Consider the following 17,965-nt stretch of genomic DNA (forward strand, 5'->3'; position numbering starts at 1 on the left):
ATTCTCACATCTCAAACAAAGAACACTACACTTGGAGCCATTCTCACTGCGGTAACTGTGCCCTAACGAGGAATGAATAAAAAATTAGAAACTTGGCTCGCCTAAGCCTGATGAGCCACAGCCTCCCCACTCTAACAGAGGCCCACTCACACAATGACTGCTCTGCTTGCCCCTGCCTCATTTTTATTCACTTTTTCTAATGAATCCCGTTTACTGATTGGGCACAGTCCAACCCCAAAGCATTCCCTTTGTTCTCGCCACCTCTCTACGAATGGATTTAATTTGTAACCCTAACCCTGAAGACAGATTGACTGAAACGGAAAGTTTCTCCCTGAGCAGCTGTGGCCCAATGGGTTTCCAGCATTTAATTCTATTTTAATGATATAAGTTCTTAAAATAAGCTGTAAACAAGAGACAGAATTTTGAATTACTCCATTTCATCTGATGCTAGTTTATTATGAATTTTACAACAATAATTCTTAACATATTCTGTGTACTTGCAGTCTTGCACTGATGACCTCAATAGAATAAACAGTCTAGGCTACAAAGCGCTTTTTGCAGGTTATCCTATGGATTTACTTGAATAATTTTGCTGATAAATTCAGGAATACATTTCTTGTTTAGAAGTTAGATTAAGCATGTACTTTCTACTGCATCTAACAATTGTTTGACCAGCCAGAAGACAACCTACAACTGCAACAATGTGAACTTATTTCTTAATATAAAATGAACACAGAAACAGAACCCTGTACAATGTTAACTGGCCAAAGCGCACACAGAATTACTCTTCTCTTTACACGATTCAGTTATGCACTGAAGATCCTTTAAAAAGTCTTCTTTCAAGAGTTCTTCATGGTCTCTTGCAGCACTCCTTTGATAATCTTCAAGGTAATTCTAAATGAAATAAAACACTTTTTAAAAAGTGTATCCTTAAAGGAAAGCGTCGCAAATGAATATTTGACCTTTAAATCAGGAACTGTCATGGCCCAAAGTGTAAAGCCATAGGAAACCAAAGTCACTTGCAAACCAACACCCACCCAATGCATTTCAGATTCTAATCGCAGTATCAAGCTTGACCAGTGGAGTGCCCTGACTCTGCTAACTGGTGAGCACTAAGTGACTTGTACACAAGCTGGGAAGTTCATAAACCCAGTAGAAAAATGGCCAGCAGAACGGACATGCAATATGTCTGTAGATGGATACCCTGCCCAAGCCATGGCAATATTATTCAGTGGCTACGTGTAATCACTATTGAGAACATAAAATCAGTCCCATCAAAGATGCCACATGATAAAAAAAACATGGAGCATAACTCTAGTCATTAGTTCACAAAACCATGAAACAACTGGATTACCATGCACTGCAAGGAGGTGCACATCACTATCACTTTAGTTCTGTTGCCGGGTAGGCAGAAACTGGAGACCTTAAAAATATCATTGCATTTTTATTTATTCTAGCAATTTCAAACCATCCCTTCCAGGTAAAGCTGTTATTGAATGCACCCAATACAGCCTTATGCAGTGTTGGAACTGAACGATACAGCACAGGAACAAGCCCTGCGGCCCACAATGACTTCACTGAAACAATGCCGAATTAAACCAATGAATTCACTTCTGGATTCATGCTTCTCCATTATCTACATATCCACTGTGTCTATCCAATTACCTCTTACCTCTGGTTATCAAACCACCCCCATCCCCACCATTGGGAAAATAATTCAGATACTCACCACTGTATAAAAAAAGTCCTGCTGCACACAACTCCTTTTAATTGTCTCCCTATCAACTAAAATGCAATTTTCACTCCTGTGAAAATGACTGTCTCTATCCTATCTCTCAGACCTGCGTTCAGCCTCTGAAGCTCGAGATGTTATTCTTTGATCTTTCCATCCCATCCACATTCCACCTGAAAGCACAATCCATCATTATCAGCTCCCCATTTGAATGCGTTGCCTTTCTCTCAACCATGTCTCTGTGCAAACAAACACATTCTAATCAATACTCCCAGTTCATTTGCCTTGCTAATCTTGATTAAAATAGACACGTCACTCTTCCATTCGTCTCACTCATATCTGCCACTCCTGCTGCATTGACTTGCTTTTCCTTTGAGTCTATTGAACAAACTCCTGCTGCCAACCATTCTACACTGTCTCCTACTTACCTGCCACATTAGCTTCAAACACTCTTGAACAGCAGCAGTAAACCTTTCCACAAAGGACATTTCACCTTTTCTTTTCCACAAGGTTGCTCCCCTTTTGGGGTTCTCTGGGTTCAATGAAAAGGTGTAATTGTTCATCTTTTACGCCTTTTTTATGATCTCAAGACACAATTCGATATTAAGAACACCAAGTACGGCAGGTGATCGATAGCAGTAGGGCTGGACTTATTGCACACAGGGCAACATTGCCTATGTCAGAGGCAGTGCGCAGAGCACAGTCCAATGGACAGTGCAGGTAGCTGGCTAGAATATTTTTGTTGTGATTGTTGAACATCGGTAATGTAGAATACTACGAGTCTGATTCATTGGTTTATTGGCGAGACTGATGGCAGTGGAGATGCGTTGCCTTGGCTGTTGCATGGACAAGGCCTTAATGCTTGCCTCAGGATGGCCTGTTGCAGAAATAGCTGCTGTGTTCCTTACTGGGTCGGGCTTGTCCCCTCCATTTGTCCACAGCTGCACACGTGAGCTGCAAGCTGTTCTTACAAAAACATGGCTGCAGGCAACTTCCATGCAGCATCAATCAACAGGCCATGACATTCAGGGATTTGGGTTATACATTTTCTTTAAAATTAATTTCTTTGTAACCATGTTTTTCTGCTATTATTATACACGCCGTATGTGCCGTGTGTGACTGTTGGCACTGCGATTTGCACTTTGTCCCAGACGAATGCTGCATACATGTGTATGTTTGAATGACAATTAAACTTGAACTTAGTGCTTGTTACAGGTCCAGCATTTTTTGTACACATCCATCTTCCCCAGAAACAATCCCAGAGATCCCAAAATCTAAAGCTCTTCCATTTACATATTTAATTGACCTATCCTCTTGTTTCACATTCAGCACAAATACGTACACATCAGTGACTCAAGTTCAATTCCCTTCACCGTTGGTAAAGAGTTCTCCCTGTGGTGCTTCACTTTTCTCCCACATCCCAAAAACACATGGGTTAGAAGGTTAATTGTTTGGCACAGGCTTGTCAGGCCAAAAGGACCTGTTACTGTGCAGTATCTCTAAACAAAAATAAAATAATCTATCCTGCAGGGAAGGCCTTAGAATTACAATATGCTGTAAGAAGTTAAGCACAAAGGATTGAGTCCTCCTTTTACAACTGTAATTTGGAAAGGACCTTTCCACGCTATTCTCTGTCTCTATACAGCCTTTTACCAAATGCACTAATACTCTGACATTGTCCTCCCAAAAACTAGTATGGAATATTTGCCACAGACCCATCTTCCAAAATCAACACTCTTTTGAGATCTCTGTGGAACATGCTATGGTGTCTTGTCTCCCCTTTGCTTTAAATACTAGCAAAGGAAAAAGATTCTTATTACTGACCCTATTTATAGTTTCTGTAACATTGTGTACTGGTCTGGTCACCCACTGCCACTCAAATGGTTCCAGCCCAGCCAGCTGAAATTAATTGACATAATTGAAAAGGCCATGACTTGGTCTAGAGGTATAAATTACAGACCTTTCCCATACACATTTTTCTTACCAGCTATATGAATTTTAAGATCCTCACCTCTATAATGGTAACATGCTGGATCATTGTCTCCAAGGCAAAGTGCAAGTCGTTTTTCGCTTTTCTCTTTGCTTCTGTGATCTTCAGCTCCACTTCATCAGCCCTGGCAAGCAAATCATATAGTACAACCTTTTAGAGAGGAGTAACATTTGTCCCAGAATCTGGCAGTGAAATAGTTTATTACCCCCCATTCCCCATGAGCAGAACATTGAGAATCTGAGAGAATTCTTGGGACTCTCATGCTGATCCTAGCAAGGGCTAGTGCTGGCATCCTTGATGTTTTTGATGTTTGGATATGAATGTAGAGGTAGGAATACAAGTTTGAAGACAAAAGTCCTGTCCTGTGGGTAGCAAGGATTGTCTTAAGCCATTGAATAATAATGATTATCAGGAAGATGAATATTGGAAGTTGAAACAAGGAAAAGGCAAGTGAACACAAGAACCTTGACGTACAAGCCCATAAATCCCTTAAAATGGCAGCACAGATTGATAAAACGATGAAGGCATATGGGTATGTTTGCTTTCATCAGCTGTGTCACTGAAAGTAAGATAAAGTCATATTCCAGCTTTATAACATTGCTTAGGTCAAGCCTTGAGCACTATGTACAGCTCTGACCAAGACATCATAAGAATCAAAATGTCTAATACTGGCATATGTTGTGAAATTTGTTAATTTAGTGCAACAGTACAATGCAATAGATGATAATATAGAAAAAAATTGGTAAATCAATTACACTAAGTATATTTACGTATGTTAAAGTTAAATTAAAAATAGTGCAAAACAGAAGTAGTATACATTTAAAACAGTGAGGTAGTGTTCTTGGGCTTATTGTCCATTTAGAAATCAGATTGCAGAGGGGAAGAAGCTGTATCTGAATCGCTGACGGTCTTAGGTGATGAATGTCTTTTAATCGTGGACAAATCCTTTCTGAGGCACTGCTCCTTGAAGGTGTCTTGGATACAATAGAGACTCGTACTCAAGATGGAGCTGACTCATTTCTGCAGCTTCTTTTGATCCTGTGCAGTAGCCACCACGCCCTCCCCCCCCCCCCCCCATGCCAGACAACGATGCAACTGTGGAAATGAAGGTGTTAAGCACTGAACTATAGTCAACAAACACCATCCTGACATGGGTATTTGCATTGCACTGCAGAAGGTGCAGAGAAGATTCACCAATTTGTTGCTTGGACTGTATGTTTCATTTTTAAGAGATTGGATAGGTTGGAGGACACAAGAGACGGCAAATGCAGAAACACTGGGAACTCAGTGGATCAAGAGGCACCTGTGGGAGAAGGGGAATTATCTGAAAGGTGGAAATTCACCTGCTCCCATTTAGTCTTAAATTGTTAACTAAGATTATAGAATAAAAAATCATACCTATAATAGCAGACATAGGCTATTTATTTTAGACATAGGCTGCAATTTCTGCACTTGCCTCGAACAGGGTACAAGGGAACATCTTGTCTGGCCCTGGGGATAGGTCCACCCTAATTTTCCTCAAGAAAGCAAATGCCACCTCCTCTGTAATTTGTATAGGGTCCATGACCTTACTACTGCTTTGCCTCACATCTATATCTCCCGAATAAATACAGATGCAAATTAAAAATCCATCTAGGATGCCCTCTGTCTTGTGGCCCCACACAAGTTACCATTCTGATCTTCCTTTTGTTCTGAACATATCTCTGGAAACCCTTGGGGTTCTCCTTCACCTTGTCTGCTAGAGCAACGTCTTGCCTTTCTTTAGCCCTCCTGATTTCTTTAAGTGTTCACTTGCATTTCTTATATTTCATAAGAACCTCATTTGTCCCTACCTGCCTATACCTGCTATGTGCCTCCTTTTTTTCTTAACCTCAATATTTCTCAAAACCAAGGTTCCCTAAACCTATTATCTTTGCCTTTTATTCTGACAGGCACATACAAGGTTAGTACTCTCAAAATTTCACTCTTGAAGGTCTCCCAAAGGTACACCTTTGTCAGAAACGAGTCTGTCCATATCCACACGCCACATCCTTTCTGATACCATCAAAATTAGCCTTTCTCCAATTTAGAATCTCAACGCAAGGATCAGACCTATCCTTATCCATAATTGCCTTGAAACTAATAGCGATCACAAGATGGAAACTGTTCCATTACACAAACTATCATCAAGCCTCTCTCATTCCTTAATAGGAGATCAAGTGTTGCACTCTCTCTTTGGGACTTCTATCTACTGATTAAGGAAACTTTCCAGATTAGACATAACTGCATGTCTTTGAGAGTGTCAGGTCATGCCTCATGAGCCTGATTGAATTATTTGAGGAAGTGTCAAAACATATCAATAAAGGCAGAGTAGTTTATATGATGCATATCGTTCTTGATATTTGACAAGGTTCCCCATGGTACGTTCATTCAGAAAGTCATGAGACATGGGATGAGGGAAACTTACCTGTGTGGATTCAGAATTACTTTGTACATAGCAAACATGTCAGTAAGTTTCCAGAAGACATGAAGGTTGGTGGTCTTGTGGATTGTTGAGGTTTTCGTTGGCTACAGTGTGGCATTGATGGGATGCATGGTTAGGCTGAGAAGAGGCCGGTGGAGTTCAATCTGGAAATGTGTGGTCACTTTCAAAAGTCAAACTTGAAGGCAGAATGCATGGTTAAATGCAGGATATTTAATTATGGAGGGAATGTGGGATCTTGGTTTCTATGTTAATAGATCTTGCAAAGATGCCTCTTAGATTTTTGACGTTGTTAAGGATGAGTATGGTGTGCTGGCCTTCATTAGTTGAGGAACTGAGTTCCAGAGGTCCAGTCAGTGTTGGGAGCAGAGCACTGTGAAATAAATAAAAGTACGGAAGGGACAAGCAGGCGGCTATTGTTGGGAGTAGGCCAGCGGTGAGAGTAGGAGCTTCAGGCTTTAACTCAAGAGGCTTCGATGAGAAGAGGCTGAGGCCAAGGAAACAGGTTAGAAGATTTGGTCTTGGTGGCCCATTGTGCAAGTATGGCAGTGGATGTGGGAATTCACGGAACCTGATAGTCTTCCTGATGACTACACTTGCGGGAAGTGCAGCCAACTCCAGCTCATGAAAGACTATCAAAGCTAGCTTGCATTTACCCTAATAATTTTGTGCACCTCTATCAAAACTCCCCTTAATCGTCTATATTCTAAGGAATAAACTAACCTACTCACTCTTTCCTTATAAATCATATCCTCTGAGTCCTGCAACAGCTTTGCAAATTTCCTCTGTACTCTTTCAATCTTTCCTAGAAGTAGGTGACCAAAACAGCACAATACTCCTAATTAGGCCTCAACAATGCTTCAAACTACTTCAACATAACATCTCAACTCTTTTCCATTCCTGGATTTGTCTGCGGTCTCAACAACATTTCTCATATCCATCTACTACCTGTTCTGGCACTCTGGTTCCCATCTCCCTGCAACTCTAGTTTAAACCTCCTCACCCCCACGCCCATGCTCTTCTAGCAAATCTTGCCAATAGCATATTAGCCACCGTCCCTGGAAGAGAACCCAATTATCCAAAAGTCTGAAGCCTATCCTCCTCCAACAACTCCTTAGCCGTGTGTTAAACTGTACAATCTTCCTATTTCTAGCCCAGTACATGTAAGGAAAAGCCTGTTGATCCCTCACCATAATGATGCAGAAATCATTCCCAGATACATTCCAGCAATTTATTATCTACATTGTTAGAATCCATTTTATCTGTGGAGTCAATTATAGATTAAAATTTCTGAGGATTATATTATTTCTCCTATTCCATGCTGATCTAGTTTCATAAATATCAAACCCTATATCAGACTTAAATACCTACAAACTATTCAGCTACTGTTTTCTGCCCCTAAGCTGATCATTATTATTCACAAGACTCCCCATGAAATCTATTGGGTGGCATTAACCTTTACAGATTTCCCATCCTGAATTGGTAAACTTAAGCACAAAGTTTTGATTTAATTAATGTATATGTGAATGTTTTCAATGACAACTGTATTTTTTTTACAGTTCTTGAGAAACTGAAGGTTATTGACTAACTGAATTTGAAATATTCAAATGAAATGACACATTTGATAGCTAACAAACAGAGGAGAGAAGGAATCTCTGCTTTAATGCCTTTCATGCTTCTGTTGCTGGACAAATGCTTTGGGAGTGGCCTATGCCGTGCCAATGAGTTGGGAGCTAAGGCTCTAATGCAAGGTTCAGCTCTGCCAGTCAAAACTTGTGCAAGATTGTACTGGAAGAAAGCCTTAATCTTTAACAGGCAATTGGAAAATTCAAGTGAGAGGAAGATGTGCCTCGAATTGCTTTGCACAAGATTTTGTGTGTACTATAAATCCTATGACAAGTGTTAATAAGATTTTAAAATATTTGAAAAATGCCACAGTACATCCCAGCTCACAATAAATAGGACAAATCCTATCCAGATAAATAGAGCAAAGTCAGGGATGGTGTTAATGACAACGCATCAAGCTGCATTTAGTCCGCTTTAGGAGGCAGCTCAGCTTCAAGGACAACTTGCTTCCCCTATTGTAGCTTCTGAGGTGGCACACAAGGCCAGACTCCACAGATGGAGCAGATAGTGGCTGATGGAACTATAATTGGTTAATCTAGGACAGGGTGCACACTTTCTGCTGCTGAAGCATGACCTCCCAATGCATGGCCTCCAAGATTCTGCTCCTCCAACGCTCCTGTGACCCAAGGAACTGTGGGAATGTTGCATTTCATCAAAGCGGCTTTGAACACATGCTTATATCTTTTTTCTCTGCCATCTGGCAACCACTTCCAGCAACAGAGCTCTGTTTGGGGACTTCTCAGGGCAATGCTCCTAGTCATTTCTTCGGCAGTTTGAACGGGGCACGACTGCGCAAGCGCGTGAAGGTCGGCCTCTGAGACAGCGGCAGAGTTTAAAAAGCGAGCAGATTAACGGTGCGGAACATTGGGAGACAGAGTAGGAAGGCTTTGGCTTGAGGGGCTTCAGTGAGCAGAGGATGAGCTTGCTCCCAGTCCAGTAAGGCCGGTCAGCTCCTTGAATTAATCTAATTAACTTAGGAGGTGGTCTTTTTTACCCCATGGCAAATCGGCCCAGACAGATGGAGGAACAGCAGGGCTCACACAGCTAACGGTTTAAAAAGTTTGTGTGTTTGGCGAGGTAAGTGGGTGAGTAGACTTATTTTTCCTTGTTTCATTCCTGTAGAATTAGGTAGCATGTTAGCAGGGTTAGTGCTTTGTTCAGGATGTCAGATGTGGGAATCCTGGGAGAACTCCAGACACCCTGATGGCCACATTTGCGCCAGGTGCACCGAGACGCAGCTCCTCAGAGAATGTGTTAGGGATCTGGAGCTGCAGCTTGCTGACCGACTGCTTATTAGGGGAAGTGAAGAGGTGATAGACAGCAGCTACAGGGAGGTAGTCATCTCCAGGCTACAAGGGTCAGAAAACTGGGTGACTGTCAGGAGAGGGAAGGGAAATGCCCAGATAGTGGAGAGCACCCCTGTGGCTGCACCTCCCCCCCCCCCCCCCCCCCAAGCAACGTATATTGTTTTGGATGTTGTTGAGGGGGATGACCTGACAGGGGACGGACATGGTGACCGGGTCTCTGGCACTGAACCTGGCGCTATTGTGCAGGATGGAAGGAGGGAGATGAGGAATGCGGTATTCATAAGGGATTCCATAGTTAGGGGAACAGACAGATTCTGTGAGCCTGATAGAGATACCCGGATGGTGTGTTGCCTCCCAGGTGCCAGAGTATGGGATGTCTCAGATCGGGTCCAGAATATTCTGAAGGGAGAGGGCGAGCAGCCAGCTTTCTTCAATGGCTCCTCGGTAGAGATCGTAAAGAGCACCAAATTTCTTGGTGTTCTTCTGACGGAGAATCTCACCTGGTTCCTCAACACCAGCTCCATAGCAAAGAAAGCCCAGCAGCACTTTACTTTCTGCAAAGGCTGAGAAAGTCCATCCCCCCCCCCATCCTCATCACATTCTACAGGGGTTGTATTGAGAGCATCCTGAGCAGCTGCATCACTGCCTGGTTCGGAAATTGCATCATCTCGGATTGCACGACCCTGCAGCGGATAGTGAGGTCAGCTGAGAAGATCATCGGGGTCTCTCTTCCTGCCATCATGGACATTTACACTACACACTGCATCCGCAAAGGAAACAGCATTATGAAGGACCCCATGCACCCCTCATACAATCTCTTCTCCCTCCTGTCATCTAGGAAAAGGCTCTGAAGCATTCGGGCTCTCACGGCCAGACTATGTAACAGTTTCTTCCCCCAAGCTATCAGACTCCTCAATACCCAAAGCCTGGACTGACACCTTGCCCTACTGTCCTGTTTATTATTTATTGTAATGCCTGCACTGTTTTTGTGCACTTTATGCAGTCCAGTGTAGATTTCTCTGTGGTTTTTTTTTATTATGTAGTTCAGTCTAGTTTTTGTACTGTGTCATGTAAAACCATGGTCCTGAAAAACGTTGTCTCATTTTCACTATGTACTGTACCAGCAGTTATGGTCCAAATGACAATAAAAGTGATTTGACTTGGTACATGTTGGTACCAGTGACACAGATAGGAAAAGGGAGAAGGTCCTGAAGAGAGATTTCCAGGAGCTAGGAAGGAAGTTGAGAAGCAGGACCTCCAGGGTAGTAATCTCAGGATTGCTACCTGAGTCATGTGCTAGCGAGGACAAGAATAGAAGGATCAGGCAGATGAATGCGTGGCTGAGAGACTGGTGCAGGGGGCAGGGCTTCAGATTGTTGGATCATTGGGATCTCTTCTGGGGGAAGTATGACCTGTTCAAAAAGGATGGGTTACACCTGAACCTGAAGGGGACCAATATCCTGTTGGGAAGGTTTAATAGAGCTGTTAGAGACGGTTTAAACTAATTTGTCAGGGGTCTGGGAACCTGATAGAGTGGAGGAGGGGGAAAACAGAAATAAATCTAAGATAGTGAGCAGTAAAGATGTCAGGAAGGACAGGCAAGTGATGGGGCAAATTTGCAGCCATTGGGATGAGTTGCAGTGCAATCAAAGCAAAAAAATACCAAACACTGTACTTAAGGTGTTATACTTAAATGCATGCAGCATAAGGAATAAGGTGGATGATCTTGTTGTACAGCTACAGATTGGCGGGTATGATATTGTGGCCATCATTGAGATGTGGCTAAAGGATGCATGTCTCTGGGAGCTGAATGTCCAAGGATACATGGTGTATCAGAAGAATAGGCAGGTGGGCAGAGGGGGTAGCGTGGCTTTATTGGTAAGAAATGATATTAAATCATTAGAAAGAGGTGACATAGGATCGGAAGGTACAGAATCTCTATGGGTTGAGCTAAGAAATCGCAGGGGTAAAAGGACCCTGATGGCAGTTATCTACAGGCCTCCAAATAGCTGCAGTGATGTGAACTACAAATTAAGTCAGGAAATAGAGAAGGCTTGCCAGAAAGGCAGTGTTATGATAATTGTAGGGGATTTTAACATGCGAGTGGATTGGGAAAATCAGGTCGGCACTGGATCTCAAGAGAGAGAATTTGTAGAATTTCTACGAGATGGCTTTTTAGAACAACTTGTTGAGCCCACTAGGGGATCGGCTGTACTGGATCGGGTTTTGTATAATGAACCAGAGGTGATTAGAGAGATTGAGTTGAAGGAACCCTTAGGAGGCAGTGATCACAACAAAATTGAGTTCACTGTGAAATTTGAGAAAGAGAAGCCGAAATCCGATGTGTCGGTATTTCAGTGGAGTAAAGGATATTACAGTGGCATGAGAGAGGAACTGGCCAAAGTTGACTGGAAAGGAACACTAGTGAGAAGGACAGCAGAGCAGCAGTGGCTGGAGTTTATGCGAGAAGTGAGGAAGGTGCAAGACAGATATATTCCAAAAAAAAAAATTTCGAATGGAAAAAGGATGCAACCGTGGCTGACAAGAGAAATCAAAGTCAAAGTAAAAGCAAAGGAGAGGGCATACAAGGAAGCAAAAATTAGTGGGAAGACAGAGGATTGGAAAGTTTTTAAAAGCTTACAAAAGGAAACTAAGAAAGTCATTAAGAGAGAAAAGATTAACTATAAAAGGAAGCTAGCAAGTAATATCAAAGAGGATACTAAAAGCTTTTTCAAGTATATAAAGAGTAAAAGACAGATGAGAGTAGATATAGGACCAATAGAAAATTATGCTGGAGGAATTGTAATGGGAGGTAAGGAGATGGCGGAGGAACTGGACGAGTATTTTGCATCAGTCTTCACTGAGAAAGACATCAGCAGTATTCCAGACACTCAAGGGTGTCAGGGAAGAGAAGTGTGTGCGGTCACAATTACGACAGAGAAAGTACTCAGGAAGCTGAATATTCTAAGGGTAAATCTCCCGAACCAGATGGAATGCACCCTCCTGTTCTGAAGTGGAGATTGCAGAGGCATTAGCAATGATCTTTCAAAAGTCAATAGATTCTGGCATGGTTCTGGAGGACTGGAAGATTTCAAATGTCACTCCACTATTTAAGAAGGGGGCATGGAAGCAAAAAGGAAATTATAGACCTGTTAGCTTGACATTGGTGGTTGGGAAGTTGTTGGAGTTGATTGTCAAGGATGAGGTTACAGAGTACCTGGAGGCATATGACAAGATAGGCAGAACTTAGCATGGTTTCCTTAAAGGAAATTCCTGTCTGACAAACCTAGTGCAATTCTTTGAGGAAATTACAAGTAGGCTAGACAAGGAAGATGCAGTAGATGTTGTGTATTTGGATTTTCAGAAGGCCTCTGACAAGGTGCCAGACATGAGGCTGCTAAGCAAGAGCCCATGGAATTATGGGAAAGTTACATACATGGATAGAGCGTTGGCTGATTGGCAGGAAATAGAAAGTGGGAATAAAGGGATCCCATTCTGGTTGGCTGCGGGTTACCAGTGGTGTTCCACAGGGGTCCGTGTTGGGGCCACTTCTTTTTACTTTGTATATCAATGACTTGGATTATGGAACAGATGGCTTTGTGGCCAAGTTTGCTGATGATACAAAGATAGGTGGAGGGGCCGGTAGTGCTGAGGAAACAAAGAGTCTGCAAAGAGACTTGGATAGATTGGGAGAATACAATGTCAGAAAATGTACGGTCATGCACTTTGGTAGAAGAAATAAATGGGTAGACTATTATTTAAACAGGGAGAGAATTCAAAGTTCTGAGATGCAACGGGACTTGGGAGTCCTCGTGCGGTATACCCTTATGGTTAACCTGCAGGTTGAGTCGGTGGTGAAGAAGAGGAATGCAATATTGGCATTCATTTCTAGAGGAATACAGCATTGGAGCAGGGATGTGATGTTGAGGCTCTATAAGGCACTGGTAAGACCTCACTTGGAGTACTGTGTGCAGTTTTGGGCTCCTTATTTAAGAAAGGATGTGCTGACATTGGAGAGGGTTCAGAGAAGATTCACTAGAATCATTCCAGGAATGAGAGGGTTACCATATGAGGAACATGACTGCTCTTGGACTGTACTCCTTGGAGTTTAGAAGAATGAGGGTGAACCTCAGAAACATTTCAAATGTTAAAAGGCATGGACAGAGTGGATGTGGCAAAGTTGTTTCCCATGGTACAAGAGGGTATGACTTAGGATTGAAGGGCACCCATTCAGAACAGAGAAGTAAAGAAAATTTTTTAGCCAGAGGGTGGTGAATCTATGGAATTTGTTGTCACAGGCGGCAGTGGAGGCTAAGTCATTGGGTGTATTTAAGGCAGAGATTGATAAGTATCTGAGTAGCCAGGGCATCAAAAGTTATGGTGAGAAGGCGGGGGAGTGTGACTAAATGGGAGGATGGATCAGCTCATGATAAAATGGCGGAGCAGACTTGATGGGCTGAATGGCCGACTTCTGCTCCTTAGTCTTATGGTCTGTTCTTACTAGTTTTGAGCTTATAATCTTAATCAATTATCAAATCCTAAATAAAGTCAGAAAACTGAGAAGTGAAATCTTAAATGGAAATTATATTTTTATTATAGATTCTATTGACTAAACCACCTCTCCCAATACTATGACAAATGAACCTGTACAAACCGGTATTTAGCTGCTTTCAGTTGTCCAATTGCTTCATCTAATTCTTCCTTCATGGTCTTTGAGGTCTTCTGCAAAAACCTTTTTTTGTTTTCCAGAGATTCAAGCTCTTCAACTTGTTTTGCCATTTTTCGATCATCTTCCTGCAAGTAATTCAATTTATATTTTCAATTTTTCCAAATCAAGTTGAGAGTTGGTTTTGCATATATTTTATCCTGTCGATATTCACTTTGCATGCCATTAACTGTTTCACAGCACTTTATTGTAAATCGATGCCACGGGACAGGTGAAGATAGTCCACGAACATACCAGAAATAGCCTCTAAGATATTTGTCAAATTTACATCAGAACACTGAAAGAGTAAAATGTGCTGTTTGCATCATAGTTCCCCGATCGTGGAGGGAGCAGCCGCTAATATCGCCACACTTCTGGCATCAACGTACCATGCCCATAACTCACTAGCCCCAACAAGAGAAATTTAGTGGATAACAGGCAGACAACTCATCAGGACTTGATGGACTGCACGCTAGTGTTTTAAAGGAAGTGGCTAGAGAGATAACAGACCCATTGCTAAAAAAATGTTAGAATTCGCTAAGACCCAGAAAAGTACCAGAACACTGAAAGTAAAACCTTCTTCAAAAATGGAGGCAGGAAACTACAGGTGAGGTTATTTACCTATGTTCCAGACAATAATTAATCATGAAATAAATAATCAGTTAGGAAAACTGAACACAGCAAAGTACAAACCATTTGGCCCACAATGTTATGTTAACTTTTCGTTGGCCATGCAGGAATTAAAATGTGGAAAACATCAAACTCAAATGGGTCAAGGACTGTGGAAGTAGTCTTTGTTCTTGCTAACATGAGGAAATCTGCAGATGCTGGAAATTCAAACAACACACACAAAATGTTGCTGTGTGCTTAAAGGAATGAAGGCTGCCATTTTGTGAAGCTGCTCTGTAACTTCTATTTTGAGAATTGTTAGATGAACTGATTCTTGCTCTGCGATAATTTAATCAGAGCAATCGAACATGCACTCAAGGAGTTTGCACCACTGATCTGCTAAACCTGAGACCATCCTCAGATAAGCTGTTTGTTGTGCACAATGGCAGGTTTGCAGGAATAATCTCGCAATCTCAGCCCAGTGTCTTGGTGACCTGGTTTATCTAGTTTGAACCAGACTTGAATAGAACAAAAGTCACCTGGGGCACGAAGTTGTGTAGCTCTTGGACTACATCCAGTGGGAATCTGACATAGTTCAGTCAGATAAGCTGAAGCCAACAAGATTGAAGCGCAACTTTTGAACTGATAAGTGTTGAAAAGTAAGGAGCTTCAAATGCAAAGGAGCAAGAACTCTAGAGACCAAGTATTGCAAGGAAGGATCCCCACCCAGGGGTTGGGAGAAAGGATTGATCATCCGGCCAACAGGAGATCTCTGTTTCCCTGTTATAAATTGGAAAAGTGACTCAAGTAAGTACTGGTACAGAGGGAGCAGTAGAATTTATATTTTAAGTTGTTGGCCAGGGGTTAACGTAGCTACACTGTTGCTTATGCAGAGACAATAGAGTATGAGCTTTGATTAATTAAGAGCTGCGTAGTGAGTTGCCTCGCCTAGATGTATTGATGAATTGTCAACACTTATAACCCACTTCGATCAACGCAAGCCTCTCCTCCTATGTAGTCCTTTATTTTTCTATCATGCACGTGCCTAAGTCTCAAATGCCCCTGTTTTAAAACCTCTTTCAAGTCACCAGTTATCCTCCTTTGCTCCAAAGTGAAAAGCTAGAGCTTGCTCATCCTATCCTCACAAGACGGGCAGCATCCCAGTGAATTCCCTCTGCACCTTCTGTGAATCTTCCACATCACTCCTATAATGGCGACCAGAATTAAATACAAGTGTAGCTAAACCAGGATTTTATAGAGGTGCAACATCACTCTGTATCCACCCAGTTAAGTTTTCCTGGATCCCCGCCTCCTGATTTTCTGGATGAGTCTACCATGAGGAACTTTATCAACAGCCTTACTAAAATACATTTTAGCACATCCAAGGTCCTACCTTCATCAATTTCACACTCTTAAAGAATTCAATCAGGCTCATGAGGCATGATCTGCCCTTCACAAAGCCATGATGACTCTCCCTAATTATTTTGTCTCTAAGAATCTTCTCCAATAACTTGCCAAACACGGAAATAAGACTCATTGGTCTATAAATCCCAGTGTTATCCCTATTGCCTTTTTTGAACAAAGGAGTAATATATACCACCCTCCAGCCATCTGGTACTATTCCCGTAGCGAGTAAGGACGCAAAGGTCATCACCAAAACACGTCAAACTCTTCCCTTGCTTCCCACAGCAAGCTGGAGTATATCGTGTCCAATCCCAGGGATGTAAGCAACCTAATCTTTTTCAAAAGTTTCAGCATATCCTCTTTCTTAACATAGATATGGTTCAGCATATCAGCCAGTTTTAATTCAAGGTTCCTCACACTGGGGAAGACTGAAACAAAGTAATCATTAAGGAACAACACACAAAATGCTGGTGGAACACAGCAGCCAGGCAGCATCTATAAGGAGAAGCACTGTCGACGTTTCAGACTGAGACCCTTTGTCAGGGATGTCATTAAGGACCCACCTTTCTCCTCTGACTGCAGGGACTTATTTCCTCCTCTATCCCTGATCAGTTCTTCCCTCACCCTAGTCATCCTCCTGTTCTTCACATACATCTTGGATATTTCTTTAATCCAATTCGGAACAACCACCACATTTCCATTGTGCATTTCCACAAGTACTTCCTAACTTATGCTCCCAAGTTCCTGCCTAATAGCATAATTTCTCTCTCCCCCAATTAAAACCTTACCCATACTGTCTGCTCCTATCCCTTTCCAAAGCTATGGCAAAGATCAGTCAGTTGTGGTCACCGTCTCTTAAATGCTCTTCCACTAAGAGATCTGATTGCATTGCCTTGCACCGGATCCAGTAAGGCCTGTCCTCTCATCAGCTTGTTGATATATCCAGTCAGACCTAGGCACACCAAACAAATTCCACCCCATCCAAACCTTTTGCACTAAGGAGGTGTCAATCAGTATTAGGGAAAGTGAAGTCACCCATGACAATCTTCTTATTATTGCACCTTTCCAAAATCTGCCTCCCAATCTGTTCCTCAATTTCCCTGTTGCTATTGTAGGGTCTATTGAATAACTCCAATAGAATCGAAGCAAGTGGCTGAGAGTGAAGGACTAAAGACATCTCGGAGAGAAGCCAATTTTTTTTTTTACTGATTGGGGAAAAGAGGCTAGACTGTGCAGGCGCGTGATGTAGCACAACAAAGGTTTAAAAAGGAGAGGAATTTTTCAACGGTCTTTTAAATCGAAACAAGAGGCAAAGAGTGAAGGACTAAAGACATCTCGGAGAGAAGCCATTTTCTCTAACCGATCGGGGAGCAGAGGCTAGACTGTGCAGACACATGATGTAGCACACCAAAGGTTTAAAAAAAAAAGAGACCGCAACATACAACAGAGTGGACTGAGTCAGAGTGGGTCGGCTTTGGCTCAACAAGCTTCGGTGTGAACAGGCAGAGGCAAGGGTAGGTTCTGGTAAGTTTTGTTTTGTTCATTTAGAGTAGAGAGAATGCCAGGCAGGATGTTGGAATGCTCCTCTTACAGGATGTGGGAAGACAATGACACCTGCAAGAAGAGCATCCAGCTGCAGCTCCTAACAGACCGCTCAGGGAACTGGAACAGGAGCTGGATGACCTCCAGATCATTCATGAGAATGATAAGTTTATAGACAGTAGTTTCAGGGAGGTAGTTACGCCAAAGGAGCAGAGCACAGGTAATTGGGTTACCGTCAGGCGAGGGAAGGGGGAAGGGCAGGTAGAGCAGTGGCTCTGTGGCCATTCCCCTCAACAACAAGTATACCAATTTGGATACTGTTGTGGGGGGGGGGGGATGGCTTACTTGGGACAAGCTGTGGCAGCCAGATCTCTGGCACTGAGTCTGGTTCTGCAGTGCAGAAGGGAGGGGGGACAAGAGGAGAGCGGTAGTGATAGGGAACTCTATAGTTAGAGGTACAGACAGGAGGTTCTGTGGTCGTGACAGAGACTCCCGGATGGTTTGTTGCCTCCTGGGTGCCAGGGTCAGGGATGTCTCTAATTGCATGCACAGCATTCTGAAGTGGGAGGGTGAGCAGCCAGATGTCATG

General features: G+C 42.6%; 1 protein-coding gene across 3 annotated transcripts in view; it reads right to left on the reverse strand.

Annotated features, from left to right (window-relative positions):
- Positions 1-436: 436 nt before the first annotated feature.
- ndc80 (NDC80 kinetochore complex component) overlaps positions 437-17,965 on the reverse strand; it is a 114,987-nt gene continuing 97,458 nt past the window's right edge. For all 3 annotated transcript variants that reach the window (XM_059974835.1, XM_059975005.1, XM_059974924.1), the window contains exons 15-17: positions 13,771-13,910; positions 3,744-3,846; positions 437-894 (exon numbers count right to left, since the gene is read on the reverse strand). In XM_059974835.1, coding sequence (XP_059830818.1) covers positions 757-894; positions 3,744-3,846; positions 13,771-13,910 — 381 coding nt within the window. In that variant the 3' untranslated portion in view covers positions 437-756. The remainder of the gene's footprint in view (positions 895-3,743; positions 3,847-13,770; positions 13,911-17,965) is intronic.

The sequence above is a fragment of the Hypanus sabinus genome, chromosome 1, assembly GCF_030144855.1.
Source record: "Hypanus sabinus isolate sHypSab1 chromosome 1, sHypSab1.hap1, whole genome shotgun sequence".
In the NCBI taxonomy this organism is placed as follows: Eukaryota; Metazoa; Chordata; class Chondrichthyes; order Myliobatiformes; family Dasyatidae; genus Hypanus; species Hypanus sabinus.